The sequence below is a fragment of the Mixophyes fleayi genome, chromosome 7 (assembly GCF_038048845.1).
Source record: "Mixophyes fleayi isolate aMixFle1 chromosome 7, aMixFle1.hap1, whole genome shotgun sequence".
Taxonomy (NCBI): Eukaryota; Metazoa; Chordata; class Amphibia; order Anura; family Limnodynastidae; genus Mixophyes; species Mixophyes fleayi.
The window spans coordinates 115,120,301-115,136,840 of NC_134408.1; the positions used below are offsets into that span (position 1 = coordinate 115,120,301).

General features: G+C 39.7%; 1 protein-coding gene across 1 annotated transcript; it reads right to left on the minus strand.

Moving 5' to 3' along the window:
* Nucleotides 1-417: 417 nt before the first annotated feature.
* NDUFA10 (NADH:ubiquinone oxidoreductase subunit A10) lies at nucleotides 418-16,003 on the minus strand. Its single transcript, XM_075180438.1, has 10 exons — nucleotides 15,879-16,003; nucleotides 10,561-10,729; nucleotides 10,165-10,380; nucleotides 6,992-7,078; nucleotides 3,403-3,524; nucleotides 3,151-3,230; nucleotides 2,966-3,020; nucleotides 1,900-1,985; nucleotides 1,102-1,210; nucleotides 418-712 (listed from the first exon to the last, which is right to left on the minus strand). The coding sequence occupies exons 1-10, from the start codon at nucleotides 15,939-15,941 to the stop codon at nucleotides 644-646; spliced, it is 1,056 nt and encodes a 351-aa protein (XP_075036539.1). The 5' UTR covers nucleotides 15,942-16,003; the 3' UTR covers nucleotides 418-643.
* Nucleotides 16,004-16,540: the final 537 nt, after the last annotated feature.

The window sequence follows — 16,540 nt, forward strand, 5'->3', positions numbered from 1 at the left end:
TACAGCTCATACTGAAGATTACCTTAACCAAGTCAACCCTTTGTGTCTTACGGGCTTGACTTGCCCGTCACACATATATTAATCATTAAATTTGTAAACAACAAAAATTGTATAGCTACATGTTACCTTCACAAGTTTACGTTGAAAATGATAAATTGCACATGCCTCAGTCTGGTCATTTGTGGACAACAATATTCAAGTCAGGACAATTGAATTTGTGATCAATTTTCTTCTACATTTGACGGTCACACATTTTTTGGAACAATTTAAAAACAAATTGTATTGTACTATCAGATGTGTTTGGTTAGCTTTAGAAACTGATCATTTTTTATATCTCATGAGCACCATCTAGTGGAGACCAGAGAGAATACAGCCACTGTGAAAAGGTAAAACCTGGCCATGTGGAGACGCCAACAATTTTGGTGAAACTTTACATATAATTTCTTTATTCATTTTAGAGACTGACAAAATGTGACAGATAAATAAAGTATAATCCATGAGAAAACCAGCAGTACAAGAGGTAGCAGCATTACTATTCCCTCATACACAATGGACTGATTTAAAGAGCTTTGCTAGCAGTTGACATTGAGCTAGTTACGGGAGAAGATTCTGCGTACAAGAAGGCTTCAACAATCCTGATCATTCACTTCAGCCAAATGTACTTGTCCCCAATATCTTCATTGTATCCCTTTGCATATTTCCTTCCCGGCAGCTGCAGAAAGAAACCAGACACAGAGGTGCTTCAGAAAGGTTATACGTCATTTCAAAAGAATACCCTCAAACAAAAACTGGGCAACCTTGGGGTGTGGCTATGCCCCCATCATTACATGACAACGCCCCCTGTCCTGATGCCATCTACCCAAATGTTGATAGTTCTAGTATATTGTCACTGGATTATCACACTCTATAGGATTGGACAAGACAGCAATCAAAGGAGATAACCTGTAAATAGACTTACTAACACCTCCAGAGAGAGTAGGTAAGTTCTAATAAGAAAAATGTATCTAATCAGCCATTAAAATTCTACAAAAACAATTGGAAAATAAAAAAAGAATGTCAATTTTAAATCAAATCATATACACCATAGAAGAGGCTACTTACAGATCGGAATTGATAGTATAGCTTGTCGTACTCAAGTCCTCCAACTGTGATCTCTGGGATAAAGCTAGGCAGGAGATAGAGATTGGCAACCCTGTATTTGTCCTGTACCCTGCAAGTAAGACAGTACAAGAGAAGTGATGAGTATCCATAGTAAAGAAATGGTGAAGGCTTGTGCGCTCACCCTTCATAGGTGGGAAAAGATGGGATGGGACTACTTGGGAAGAGCCTGACCACAAGTTGCCGACACTTTACACTCACCTGTAGTAATGTGATAAAGCAGTTATTAATTCCAGTTAGAAAATGTGTTGCATTTATTCTCCTCAATCACCAGCCTTCTATTAGCAGTTGCCAATGATGTGTAATTCCTATGCCTCCCAACCCGAAAGATTAATCGTACCTCGCATTAAATCCCTCGCTTATTCTTCTCAACTTGTCTGCTATTGTAGCTTATCACCTATACATTATCCATGTAGAATCGCGAGACACATATAACCTTTTAGAAATCCTCTAAGAATGTCTACGGGCCCCAAAATAGTACTGGCTCACTTTATAATTTTTATACATGTTTACTAAATAACTGAAGGCATTTCCTTCTCTTTATCCTATTTTTTTCATGTTTGCACCATTCATCTTTACCTACAAAAGGCACAACGCGGTGATCCACTTTGGTTTTCTTGTATTATATTAAAAAACTCGTTGCATGGGGACGGCAGCTTACAGCCCAATAGGAGACTATGCATTTCATTATACAATTGTGAACAATTAATTAGACAACAAAAAAATAAAGGAGGCACTCACAGCATGCGCAAATGATGAAAGGTAACGTCAGTCTGTTCTGTCCACGGAGCTTTGGTAATCTTTACGTATTCAATGTCTTCAATAACCTGCAGAGCGGAGACAGCTTACTAGGGTACATATCAGGTATAGCAAACATAGGCAAACACACATTTAATGTAGTCGATTCCATATTTTGTGTAGTGTATTCATAATACACAACACAAAGCTCCAGAAAACCAGGTTGTGTGCATCAAGGGGATATGTCAAGCGCAGTTTACCAGGAAACCTTATAGATGTATAAAAGTGATCTTCCTCGCTCACCGTTTCTCATCTGCTGCACCACTTTGCAAATCCCTACACTGACTCCCTTTGTCCTCCAGAATCCAATTCAAATTACTCACCCTTACTTACAAAGCCCTCAAACAATACTACCTCTCTTAATACATCTCAAATCTCATATCAAAATACTCTCCCTCCCGCACTCTTAGATCTACCGCTGACCTTCGTCTTATCTGCACTCTGGTAACCACCTCTCACTCCCTCAAACAAGACTTCTCCTGTGCTGCTCCCCACTTAAGGAATTCCCTACCAGTCTCAATAAATCTTTTCCACAGTGTTCAAATCTTTGAACGTTCTCTAAAACCCCATCTCTTTTTTAAAGCTTACCTTATCCCTGATGATACTAGTCACACTAATACACCATCACAGCTATCCCAATCTCCACTCTGAGCCACACTCGCTCCTCTTGTTTCAGCTGTGCCCTCTTCCACTTAGAATGTAAGCTTTCTAATGAGCAAGGTTCTTCATACCTTTTGTTTTCATGACTGCATTTATTTTGTCTGCCTTGTATGTCCTTGTTTTATGTATGCCCTGGTTTCCCTACTGTACAGCACTGTGACGCCTTAAAAATCTAAGATAATAATAATAATAATAAAAGTAAATTAAAGTGATTAGCAGTACACCAATAATTGAAATTTATTTTTTTATATATGCAAGCAAAGCACAGTCAATGTAAAATTGGTGTATGTAGCAACATTAGTAATCAAGTAAATAATTATTACTGACCATCTCTCCAAGTCCTTCTTACCTGCTCCACATTCTGCACTTCGCTACCAGTGTACTGCAAAACCTCTGAGGTCTCACTGCAATGACAAAAAGACCAAGTTGCAACAGTGAAACATAAATATACATCACAAATAACTGCAACCCAGACAGTGACCACCAAAAGATACAGAGAGTGGGCAGCCTCTGAAGTCATACTAAACAGCTCACCTAATCTTTGGTAGGAAAGATGTTTTGTAAATGTCCTCAATGCTCTGTAGGTAAGGTAAGGCAACTTTCTTCTCAGGAGCCTGAAAAATGGGGGCACAAGAAAGAGTCTTGTAAAGAATCGGATAGTAGGAAGACTAAAAATAACAGCAGTAGTGTGGGAAGAAGGATTGGTAGCTGTACAGCTAAAGGTGCCAAGTAAATGAAACCCGGGGATTAAGCAATAAATAGGATAAAGGATGCCAAGTTTATTACATTTTCTTTCTCTTGTATTTTCTTGTACACATCTGCAGCTGGGACATCCACATATATAACCAAGTGTGGAGGCAGAAACTCGTCAATGCTCACATTCTTCAGCTCATTATAATGATCCACACCTAAGAGAGACAAGCAGGAGAAACTAAGAATAACATAAAATCCAGAAACAAAAATGGTAAGATGTACAGTAGCTCCAAGTTGCTACATGGAAAATGTGCAAAGGAGATACAATTGGCGCTACAACTGTCAGTCCACATATATGATTCTGGAATCCTACCAAAGTGATGCAGTTTATAGGATTGATGGTACTTGATTTCCAACACAGCTCAGTCGAAAAACAAATTCTTCACTCTCTCTATAGCAGGCCGGCAAACATCTAAAAATCTTTTTGACCTGCATTCATAAGTACAAAATATGCCTCACTACAATTCGCTTACATTTAAATTGCAAATAGTGAGTTGAAGTGGAATGTTAGCAAATATGTTTGAGCAGTAAGTTGGGATGCAGTACCAGACATGGCGTCAGTGACGGATAAGAACCATGGCATCTATGTCACTGACTGGGATCACAGTAGCAAGCAACAAACTGCTGTACTTTAAATTTGTGCCACTTGAAGGTGAGCAGAAGAAAAACATCTAGATGGAGAGGTCATTCACCAACAAAGAAGTTTGCCACAGTTCTCCACTCCTGGAACATGAACACCAATGGTGAGTGGGGCACAGACTCCTGCTCAAGCCAGTATTCAAGTGGCCTCTACTTTCTGCCATTTGTGACTGTTGTTTAAAATATACCTCCGTGGTGGTATTGTCTGATTGGACCCGATATGGGTGACCCTTTAGGTCCAATGGTTTAGGGCATAGAATATTGCTCTCAATTCCAGTATGTTTGTTAGGAGGCACAAGGGACTAATGACCCTGAACAGTCAGTAAGTCTACAACTACTCTACAGCTTTGCATCACTAAATACCAGATGCCAAATGGGGAAAGAAACTAGTGGCCCAGCGACAGGTTATGGTTCACCATTAACCAGGAAAGGAACGCCCACAGGCTATATGACAAAGGAATGGGCAGGTCGATTGAGTCCAATTCCAATGGCAGAGAAGGGAAAGCAGAAGGTCCCTGGTGTGAAATTGGCCAAACTGAGCCACCTTTAAAGTCACCCCCATCAGCCTCAATATTTACAGACACACACCATTGGCAGAGCAGCCAGACCCATATAGGAGTGAGATCTTTTCCAGTGGAAGATAGATCATGGCCTAACCTGTGTTGGATATTAATAACTTAAGCCATTCTCTGCACCTGAACCAGAGAGGACCTCTAGTTGTTGATCTACCAGTTTAAGGTTGGCAATGTGGCAGGCTGGTTGAGTTATCCTTCCTTGATGTGGCTTTGATCCCAAGATCATCAAGGTAAAGTTATTCACTGTGATCCCACTGCCATTTGCAAACTTGCTTAATATGTTCCAATGAAGATATGGGAATCACTATCCCATGAAACGCCAACATCTACAGTACTCAAGAAAACTAACATTCCACAATGGAGCCCTGGTTGATCACCTTGCGACCAAGGTATTGCTGGGGATTTTAAGTCAAACCATGAAACTGTCTGGGTCTGCCTCCCAGGATGGTGAGTGAGGAAAAAAAGGGAAGCATCTGGTTTTGTCACTTCTCAGAATGGATGCTCATACCTTGGCTTGCCAGGCTGTCTTGGGGTTATCTCTAGAACTCTCTTGATAAAGGTTTATCTATAACCTCCATTGATACTTTAGAGGCATCATGGAAACTCTGATCGAAAACGATCAAGGACTCAGAGTCCAGACCAACTCAGGAATAAGCTCCTTGGAGTCTAAGTCTGTCGGGAGGGGTCCATACTGTCTCTTATGGGATAGCCAAGTAGGTGGAGCAGTGGACAAGCTTGACATAAGTCCACCTCCTAATGATCCTAAGACAAAATAGATTTCCTGGGATCATGATTGAGGGTATGGCACGTCTGCTGAGCAAGCCAGTCAATTTACAGCTGTCAGGTGCAGGGCTAGAACAATTTTATTTAATTACTGGTGCCATGATATGTACAGTGTTCAAATCTGAACACCATTTGTAGAATACAAAAAATGTTACCGTTTTCACTCTGGACAAGAGAGCGAAACGAGTGTCGGGAGTACATGCCATGAGCTGCTTTCCAGCAAGAAAGTCCATACACTTGAAATATGCCGATATAAGTCATCAATAATTAATCAATGATAGAATAGGCTGGAGAATCAAGCAGCATTAGAAAATATACTAGGGTAGATGAGAAGAGATTAATGTGTATCCTGCTTAGACCAAATCTATTAATCGGATGCTAGCAGAATTCATCTTTGAGAATAAAAATGACTTGGCACTAGAAGCGAATACTGTTGAGTGAGACTAGCACTGGAAAATGTAATTCTCACAAAACATCCAGTATCCTCACGTGCTTTTATAACTCCTTTGTGGTGGGATGTGGGAAATGAGGCTGTTAATGTGAATAATTGTATTGGACAATATGGTATCAATTAAAGAGAAGACAGATACAAAGTGATACAATTTAGAAGTGCAAAAATTAACAGTGTCAATTTATAGGATAATGGCAATACAGTATTTTGAAAACCACTTTATTATAATGATCTGAATAGGACTAAAACAAAGACAATATGAAGTGTGGATAATGTACATCAAAGTCTAATGGGATTCCCAGGATTGCAAATGTTAGTCTATACTTCTTTGGGCAGTTTCATTTATATTAAAAAAGTAAGAATAAACTACCTAACAAGAATTGTATGAAAATGAAGAGGCTACTACTATACAGATATATAGTATAATGATTATATTTGTTGCACAAGTCATAAATTCATGTTTATAATCACATATTTAAGTTTCATGGTACAATGATTTTTTTTTAAACATACACAATACCATTTGAGTTTTAAGACATTAATCTAAACTCTAAAGTGCCCCAAAAAGACGACCGTTTTTCCTTTTTCTTTTTTGTACTTGCGTCATAAGAAAACAATGCACAATTGAGCAACTCATTTCTTTACAGCACTCCTTTTCATTCTATGGTCTTACACTAAAGAGGTACATTATTCCAGTGCAGTGTTCTCCCCAGAAAATTTGTCAGGTGGGTGGCATTCAGAAGCATCCGGGTGGGGGCAGTTGTGATACTTTGCAGTAATATAGAAAAATGTTGAAGGTTATTGTCCACACCTGCCAGGACTGGTCAGACTAGTGGTCAGTGGTCCAACACACACTTCTGGCTGTAGTGCTCACATAGTGCCTGTTATACTAGGAGGAACAATGATTTATTCTATTATTATAGGACTCTGTTGGATTCCAAGAGCCGGGTGACAAGTAAAAATAGCCGGGTGGAGCACCCGGGACATAGATGCTGGGGAGAACACTGCAGTGATCTTCATCAGACCTTAATTTTTCAGCATACTCTGCCAGTTAGCAACTCAATGTAATCCGGCAGTGATAATCAGAGGGTGCCTGTGTTTGACAAGTACTTTAAAAAGGATTTCTGTGTAGTGTGGCAGCGAGTTGCATTTTATTCACAGGTAATCTACTCACATTGCTTGCGGATGTATCCATTCTTGTACATGGCTTCAAGGAAAACGTAATCACTGTAGGGAGAGCGCTCCAATATCACTCCCTGACCTGTAGAAAAGAGCAATAGGTTCAATTTATTTGCAGTCTACTTTAAGCCTGTGTGCATGATTGTGCTGGCATAGCTTTCCATAAACAAAGCCCATTCTTCCAAATCTGAAAGTCAGATGTTTGGACATGAACCAGCATGATTTTTAAGTTTACTATGAATTTCCAGTTCAAATAACAGGTTACATTATAATGGCTTTGTAAGCCACCACCTGCCCCTTAAGAATTATTGGAAGAACAATTGTGCCCCAATACAAAGAATATAAGCTCTTTGCCACAAGGATCCCTTTCAGCGGAGTTAAATCCTTACTAAAAATACCATATATTGACATCACTATGGAAATCAGAAACTATTAACACTTTAACAAAAAAAAAATACAATTATGGAAAATACACAGTCCTAGAGTATCAGCAACAAACCAATTAAAGGGGGAGGAATGGAAAAATGCCCTGTAGTGACAAGAGATAGTAATTCACATAAAGATACAGGGACAGAGTAAGTGTTTAAGCCAAGGAATCACACAGCAATTGCTGCAATTGTTACAGAAGACTCATTATAGAGAGCCAGTTGAAAACAAGATGTACACTAAACGGACAAAAGTATTCGGACACTTAACCATTACACCAACAGGGGCTGTAATTACATTGTATTCAAATACATATACTTTAATATGGAGTTGGTCCCCATTTTACAGCGATATGAGGTTACACTCTTCTTGGAAGGCTTTCCACAAGATATTGGGAGTATTTCTGTAGGAATTTGTGCCCATTCATTCTGTAGAGCAGTTATGAGGTCAGGCACTGACTGATGTTGGAGGAGAAGGCCTGGCTCGCAATCTCTGTTCCAGTTCATCCTAAAGATGTTCGATGGGGTTCAGGTCAGGGCTCTGTGCAGGCCAGTGAAGTTCTTGTATACCAAACTCATCAAACCATGTCTTTGTAGTCCTTGCTTTGTGAACTGGGGTAGTCATGTTGGAACAGAATCCTTCCCCAAACTGTTTCCACAAAGTTGGAAGCATAGCATAGTCCAAAATGACTTGTTATGCTGAAGCATTAAGTTTGCCCTTTACGGAAGATAAGCAGCCTAGCCCAAACCCTGAAAAACAGCCTCATACCATTATCCCTCCTCCACCAAACTTCACAGTTGGCATAATGCAGTCAGGCAGGTAACGTTCTCCCGGCATCCTCCAAACCCAGACTCGCCCATCTGACTGCCAAATAATGAAGGGTGATTCGTCACTCCACAGAACACGTTTCCACTGCTCCACAGTCCAGTGTCTGTGTGCTTTACACCACACCATCCGATGCTTGGCATTGGCGATGTGAGGCTTGCATGCAGTTTCTCGGCCATGGAAACCCATTCAATTAAGCTCCCGCTGCACAGTTTTTGTGCTTACATTAATGCCAGTGGAAGTTCGGAACTTTTCAGCTATGGAATCAACAGACCGTTGGTGACTTTTACAAACCATGCACCTTAGCAGTAGCTGACACCACTGTGATTTTACGTGGTCTTCTGCTTCGTGGCCGAGTTGCAGTTGTTCCTAAACGTTCCCACTTTCTAATATCATCACTTACAGTTGATCGTAGAATATCCAGTGGGATGAAATTTCATGAACTGTCTTATTGCAAAGGTGGCATCCTATCACAGTACCACGTTTGAAGTCACTGAGCTCTACAGAACGACCTATTTTGTATCACATATGTTTGCAAACATATGTGAAATTCCCAGGAGATCAGTAGTTTCTGGAAAAAAAAATTGTGCCCGTCTGACACCAACAATTATTGAACGGTCAAAGTCACATTTTTTCCCAGTTCTGGCATTTGGTCTGAACAACAATTGAACCTGTGCACTTTGGCTGCTTTTAAGCATTGAGTTGCTATCACAACAAAGCTGATTAGATATTTGCATTAACAAGCATGTATACGGGTGTATCCAGTAACGTGGCAACTGAGTGTATATATGCAATATAGTAAGTAATTGCACTGCAGCACATGGGGTTATACAGTGAACAGTCTTTCTGAAACTGGTTGATTAGGTTCGATTACTATAGTTAGTGGAGCTTGGCTCTCAGGAAAAACAAGATCCTGCTTGATAGAAACAATCACAACTGGAATATCAGTAAGGGTAGCTTACTACATAAGCTACTACGTGGGCAGCACAGTGGCTAAGTGGTTAGCACTTCTGCCTTACAGAACTGGGGTCATGAGTTCAATTCCTGTCCATGGCCTTATCGGTGAGGAGTTTGTATGTTCTCCCCGTGTTTGCGTGGGTTTCCTCCGAGTGCTCCGGTTTCCTCCCACACTCCCAAAACATACTGGTAGGTTAATTGGCTGCTAACAAATTGACCCTAGTCTGCCTGTGTGTCTGTGTGTGTGTGTGTATGTATGTTAGGGAATTTAGACAGTAAGCCCCAATGAGGCAGGGACTGATGCGAGTTCTCTGTACAGCACTGCGGAATTAGTGGCGCTATATAAATAAATGATGATGATAAAAAGCACTGTGCAACAGGAAGGCTTTGATATATCCCCTTGTCAGGGAGTTTTTTTTTTTATAGTAAAGCATTTAGCTATGATTAATTAAGTGCAAGGAAAATGCATATTTGCATTTATAAGGTTCTTGAAGAAGTGAAAACAATATATGGTCTGCAAGACCATCAATAATACTTTCATGTCAGCATAAAGAGTGTACTGCATCTCCAGACAGGAAAATCACTTCACTCCTGACAAGTTAAAGCAGCAATCCATGAAATAGTGTTTTTTTTTTTTTATATTACCTAAGGGATTGAAAACCGGACAAGACAGGAGCTCTATAATGGCAAGGAGAACAACTTTATTAGTGCCATTATACTCCTTGGTGATGTCACCTTGCACAAGGGACCAAGTGTGCCCTAGAGAATATTTCCAGCAAGGTTCATTTATTTTCATCCCTGCATTCTTGTCATAACAACCCCTACTCCTTCAATGCTAAAGGATGTTCTTATAGCTAAAGAGTAGGGGGAAAAAACTTGCTCATCAATGCAGTAGTTATAACACCATTGAAAAAAGATCAGACAAAACTCTTACAATCAAATTCTTTTTAGCATGGGTACCTGTTCTCAGCAAGTGCTCCAAGGCGTCAGAATACTGTAACATACGCATGCTGAACAACCATGACTGCAAGCGGTACGAGTTCCCATCGGAGCAGTTGGGGTTTTCATAAAATTTTTCCAGGCTGCAAAGGCCACTGAACTTCGTTGGCAGAATTGTCCCATCACCGTACGTTTGGTCTACAAAATGTTGATCTGCTTCAGGGAAATATTTCATACCTGGGGGACAAAGAAACACTGTGAGGTGCTCACCCAGCAGCCAGACAGAAAAAACATCACAGTAGCCAACTACAGCCGATCAAATATCTACATTTATTGACCATCATTATGACTTCTAAACATAGATCAACTTAAGGAACCCTAAACTTTTTTTTTAATGGTAATTAATGATCATCTCACCCAGTCTTTCAGCCAGTTCCTGTGCAAGTTTCCCTTTGCCAGAAGCCAAGTTTCCATCAACTGTGATAATCTTGCTGTTTGGTCCAAACCGTTTGGTGGTTCTCTCGCCCAGCATGTATGCCCAGAAGCCATATTTCAGCCCGTGTCTTGAGCTGACATGCAGCTGCGCCTGTACAAGGCATAACCAATTAAGGAACACAATAAAAGCTGATTCAATTTTAAAATGCATACAAGCTAATAAGAATGTGTTTTCTAATCAAAACAATAGTTTTCTTGTGTTCCATGTGACAATTGTGCAACAGAGAACTGGAAATCATTTTTCAGTTAGATTCACCATCACCAGGATAGCCAGATTTTACCAGCGGATAAACATGCTATAGTGTGCGCAATAAGTTATAAAATATGAAGGAAAAGATACAGGTGTGCCCAACTACTACCTTCAATGGGCAGATTTGTCAAATGATACTCCTGTAGAGCTACTTATTCATATAATGTTGGTGAATGTTGGTATGGTGTGTATTATACTTTAAAGCACTGCATTTAGGAGACATACAATATTGTTGCTTGTGACAGTGACAAATAAATGTTTTTATATTGACAGACATCAGTTTTTTAATGTCATCCTCATCTTACTTGGGTCCTGTAATGGGGAGCTCTCTTAAAGTGTTAGGTGCTGTTTCTTATAGCATACCAAGAGCAAGCAAATTATAAAAGAACTGCAATACTTTTCTCTGGCTGTCTGGTTTTGTAAAACTCACAAAGCTGCCTCAAAATAAAAGAGGTAAAGTAAGATGTGTATCAATTGTGTAACCACGATATTGAGATTTATATATATATATATATATATATATATATATATATATATATATATATATATACACACACATACTTCTTACGTGACAAATGACCAATGGAAGATATTTTCCCGTTATGCATGCAGCATGAAGACGTGTGAAAAAAATATAACACATTTAGCAGCGACAACTTAAAGTAACTATTTTCTGTACTAGTTAATCAATCTGAACCACTCGTCCTTCCAACACCACTTCAGTGTATTCATTTATGCACAGCTGTCTAGAGGTCCCGTCATATCAAAAAGGTCTGGAAGTTGCCATTTAAAACCCTTGATTCAATTATTCTACAGCCATCCTATAGTAGATTTGTTCATGTGGTTAGGAACATCATTCTGTTGCATAACCAAATTTTGGACAAGCTTCAGTTTTAAGACAAATGGTACACTTTCCTCTAGAATACTCTTGTACAAAGAGGATTTCATTGGGGGTCTTGTGGCTTCGGGATAACCCCAAAATAATTATCCCTCCAGAACAGAGCTTGGCAACTGTGGTGTTCAGCAAATATGACGTTGTGCATTAAGATTAAGTAACTCCACTTTCATCTGGTCTGCCTAGAAGGCATTGTTGCAGGAGTCCTGTGTTTTATTCAAATGCAAAACTAACCTGTACTGCAATGTTTTTATTGGAGACAAAAATGACTTTCTCCTGCCTACCTTTCTATGGCAGCCAAACATTGTCACTCTTCCTCTACTGGTAGAGACATGAACTTTAACATTTACCATTTTGACAGGGGCCTTTTTGGTTCTTTGTGATTTCTCCAATTCTCACGTGGTGATCATTGGGTGAATTCGCTGGGACACACACTTAGAAAAATTAAAGATTCCTAAATGGAACAGTCTTCAATGTTCTCCATTTGTAAATAATATTTCTCACTGTGGAATGATGGACTTCAAACTGTTTGTAAACGGCCCTATAATCTTTTCCAGACTGATGAGCTGCAACAAGTTCTTCTCTGAGATGTCTGAAGATGTCTTTTCTCCTTGGCAAGTTGCCACCACAAATCCGAGTGCTCCAGATAAAATTGCCCAAAAAATTTGCTTTCTATGGAGGCGATACCGCTCTTCCAGTACACTTGATAACTGACCACTGGATCATATTACCTGCTTTTATTGATAAGGAAGCAGTAACTTACTTTTTCACACATGGCTTATTCAAATTTGCTTATTTATTTTGATGCCTGCCATCACTTCTGCTCTACACATTTGCATAATGTGAGATCCGGACTTGTGCCTAATGTCACTGTGGGCATGTGGCCCTCCAGTTCTATATCCTCAAATCCCCACTTTGTATTTTTTCTTATCACAATGGTGACCAGAATTTGCCCAGCTCTGAATGTTGCATTGAGAACTAAGAAAACAGCAGTGACTAGTCATAAATTACTCCTTGTTCTAACTGATTGGAAATAAAACAAACTATCATTACTGCTATTTCTTATGCGCCCGAGCAAGTTAATTTAGGGAGTTCCAACTGAATTATGGTATGTTTGGAGACATTAGTAAAAAGTCACAGCAATGTATTTACAAATTGCTCACTAGGTGGCCATAAAACCCAATTAAATTAAGAACAATTTTCCCTACTGCTTTGACCTTTGTTGGAGATAGAACATGTCCATGAACACAACCATACATGGTGATTTTGCCAACAGGCATACTACAACATGTGCAAGAACTATTTAATGTTAATGACACCCAAGGGCCCATAAATTACTTTATAACACAGATCCCCTCTTGTGCCATCCAAATATTAAGAAAATGCACTAATACCCCAGTCTTGGGATTCATAGGCGAGACCTCCACTTGTAGAATGGTGAATAAAGTGTATATGACAATGCAAATGGAAGGAGAAACATTTACACCAAATTCATAGGCATATGGCTCCCCTTGATTTAAATGTAAATCCTCAGAGGCTTGAAGATGTCTAGTGTATACATCCTACTGAAAAAGATCTACAAGCACACTCTAATTCGTCTTCCCCCAGCTTCACTTCAACTTTACATTTTTTTTACTTTCTTATTTTTCTTCCTACTTTTCCAGAGTATACCGGGAAACATGCAATACATTTGGTACAACTTTATTTTGTCTATGCTATATATCATACGCTATATGCTATTTTAAATGTATCCGAACACCTTTTAATTTAGGTTATAATTTGTATTGGGTTTTTTTAAACGTACCTTACACAAAAACAATGATAGCATTTTGCACCCTTGCCAACAATGCCGTTTTTACATGCAAGAATCAAATGTTTGCTCAAAAATAGAAAACGGGCCTGAATGGCTTTGAAGGATCTGCACTTTTGGGTCTCTAGAAATTCCATTCAAATGCTGCCAACTTTTCATAACAAATGCAAAAAACACAATCAGTTTATTTCTGCTAATTATAATATAATGTATCCTTCTATAAACTTCCCCATATCAGCATGCTCAACCTATATCATCATCACCATTTATTTATATAGCGCCACTGATTCCACAGCACTGTACAGAGAACTCACTCACATCAGTCCATGCCCCATTGGAGCTTACAGTCTAAATTCCCTAATATACACACAGACAGAGAGAGACAGAGACTTGGGTCAATTTTGATAGCAGCCAATTACCCTACTAATATGTTTTTGGAGTGTGGGAGAAAACCGGAGCACTCGAAGGAAACCCACGCAAACACAGGAAGAACATACAAACTCCACACAAATAAGGCCATGGTTGGGAATTGAACTCATGACCCCAGCGTTGTGAGGCAGAAGTGCTAACCACTACGCCACCGTGCTGCCCTATATAACTGTGCAGGACAATAAATCGTAGGAAATGCGACAAACAATACAGATCTGTGTACTCAATGCAGTGCTGGACACACTACCAGTCATCTATAACAAGATTACTCAATTCTGGTCTCTAACTGGTCATGTTTTAAGGAATGACATAATAATAATAACTAGATTAATCTTTTCCACTGGATCAGTAATTATTTCAGTATTGCTGCCTCACAGCGCTAGGGTCATAAATTAAATTCCAACCAGGGCCCTATCTGTGTGAAGTTTGTATGTTCTCCCATGTTTCTCTGGGTTTTGTCCAGGGTGCTCTGGTTTCCTCCCAAAGTCCAAAAACATACTGGTAGGTTAATTGGACGCTGACAAAATGGACCCTTGAGTGTGTGTAGTGGTTATTTCAAATGTAAGCTCCAATGGGGTAGGGACTGATGTGAATGATTTAATATTCTCTGTACAGCACTGCATAATATGATTGGTACTATATAAATAAATAATAATGCCACTTGTTTCCACAGAGAAATATACTCACAACATGTTGGGGGTACTTGAGGATTGGAGCTGAGAAACTCTGATAAATAGCTACAAGGGTATACAATACAGTGTTGAGCACACATTAGCTATAGCACCGATTAAAGAAAAATAAAGGGCAGCCATAGGGGTATATACACTGCAGTCTTGGGCACACTATCAATCACCCATAGGAGTATACAGTGCAGAATTGGCAACATTTTAAAATGATTTCCAGGGACACGCTGCTGTAGAGTACAGGTACCTAATCAATAAACAAAGACACTGTCAAGATAGATTTTGATAAATTATAATCCAGATCAAGATATGTTCACTGAACTTGGTTATAATACAATTTATATACATTTCAAATGATCAAATGGAATGCTTATCAACTTATAAGGCTTAAGCTAGGTACACACTACAGAATTTTCGACCAACTTTTTATGCCGAGCCATTTTACATGCAATCGATGTTCTGATCGCTCGGTCCATGGACTGCATACACACTAGCCTTGTTTAGGACGATAAAGGTAAGAGCGGACGTCCCTTTAACGACTTTTTACAGCCATGTTGTCATGAGCAATGATTGTAATTTCGTACTCACTGTTGTGGATCGGTCGAAAGTTTATACACACTACACAGCGGAAACGAGATTGGAACAAAAATATTAAACGGTACTTCCAACCAAACGAGGCAACAATCGTCCATTTGGGCAGACTTTCGACCATCGTGTCACTGCACACACTGACCCAACTTTTGAACGAGCGGTCGTATGTCGGCTGATTTAGCCGATTATTGGATGAAAACTGTGTAGTGTGTACCCAGCTTTAGAAAATAAGACCATTAAGAAGGTTATGCAGTATACTGAATAAAAAGTATGGCACTGTGCAGCTTGTAAATCCTGAAAAACAAGAACATCTCCATGGACAAATCTGACACTGTCCTGGGGGCAGGGCAGATGACATTAACGTACAATGTAGTAGTTGGCATGTTAGTAGGTAACGAAAACTCAGTGAGTATTCAATAAAGCCATCATGTCTCAGGCTGCTGCACGGAGCAAGTGCCGGTTACACTGCGCTGTAATGCTGACACTGACATGTGTCAGGCACCGTTCGTGTACACCCGCCTATTATACAAATCATTATAGTGCCCATGATCCAGCCCACTACGCCCTCTTTCCAGTCCTCACCACGCTAATGACCCCGGATTTCCCGGTCAACCTCAATCCACGGAGAACAATTCCCCCAAACATGTCTCTGTCCTTCCAGGGACACTCTGCGCCGAGGTCCTTCGTACAGCCGGCGCACAATATGACGTCACGGGGCGGCCTTTGTGCTGCCTGTTCTTACAGTGGATTGTCCTAAGTAGAGCATTCACTTTTTAGTTGTTCATTAGAGATTGGGTGTTATTTTTTAGTGTAATATGGGGTCACTTTGGGAATTATACTTGTCCTCATATAACTCATTCGGGATTTGAGTGTAGTAGGTGCACAGATTTATATTCCTTGCATCCCAAAAATGCGATACTGCACAATGCTAGGTAACTGATATAACAAGGAAATGTAGGTTAGGTCTTTTTAACCATACAAAGATAAGAGTATATTATTTGGATAACCAGTTTAAAACTAGCTGCCAAATTTAATTTAAAAGATACATTCAGGTAACTCCTATGGGATTAATAAATGGTTTATTCCATGTTTACCAAACAAACCACTAAACCCCATTCCCTTCCCAATAATACCACTCGAGATCCACTATAACCTTACTATCCATAGTATTCAGAAAGGTCCAGGACTCACATAGTTGCTAACTCTCTAATTTCAAGAGCTAGTACTGGGTTTTAAAGTGAGGT

Bases quoted from the DNA above. Each gene is read 5' to 3' on its own strand.
- NDUFA10 (XM_075180438.1), bottom strand. From the start codon at position 15,941: ATGTTTGGGGGAATTGTTCTCCGTGGATTGAGGTTGACCGGGAAATCC. The intron at 1,986-2,965 runs GTAAGAAGGACT...TCCGCTCTGCAG, and splicing joins AAGTGCAGAATGTGGAGCAG to GTTATTGAAGACATTGAATA. The intron at 713-1,101 runs GTAAGTAGCCTC...TTCTTTCTGCAG, and splicing joins TATACTATCAATTCCGATCT to CTGCCGGGAAGGAAATATGC.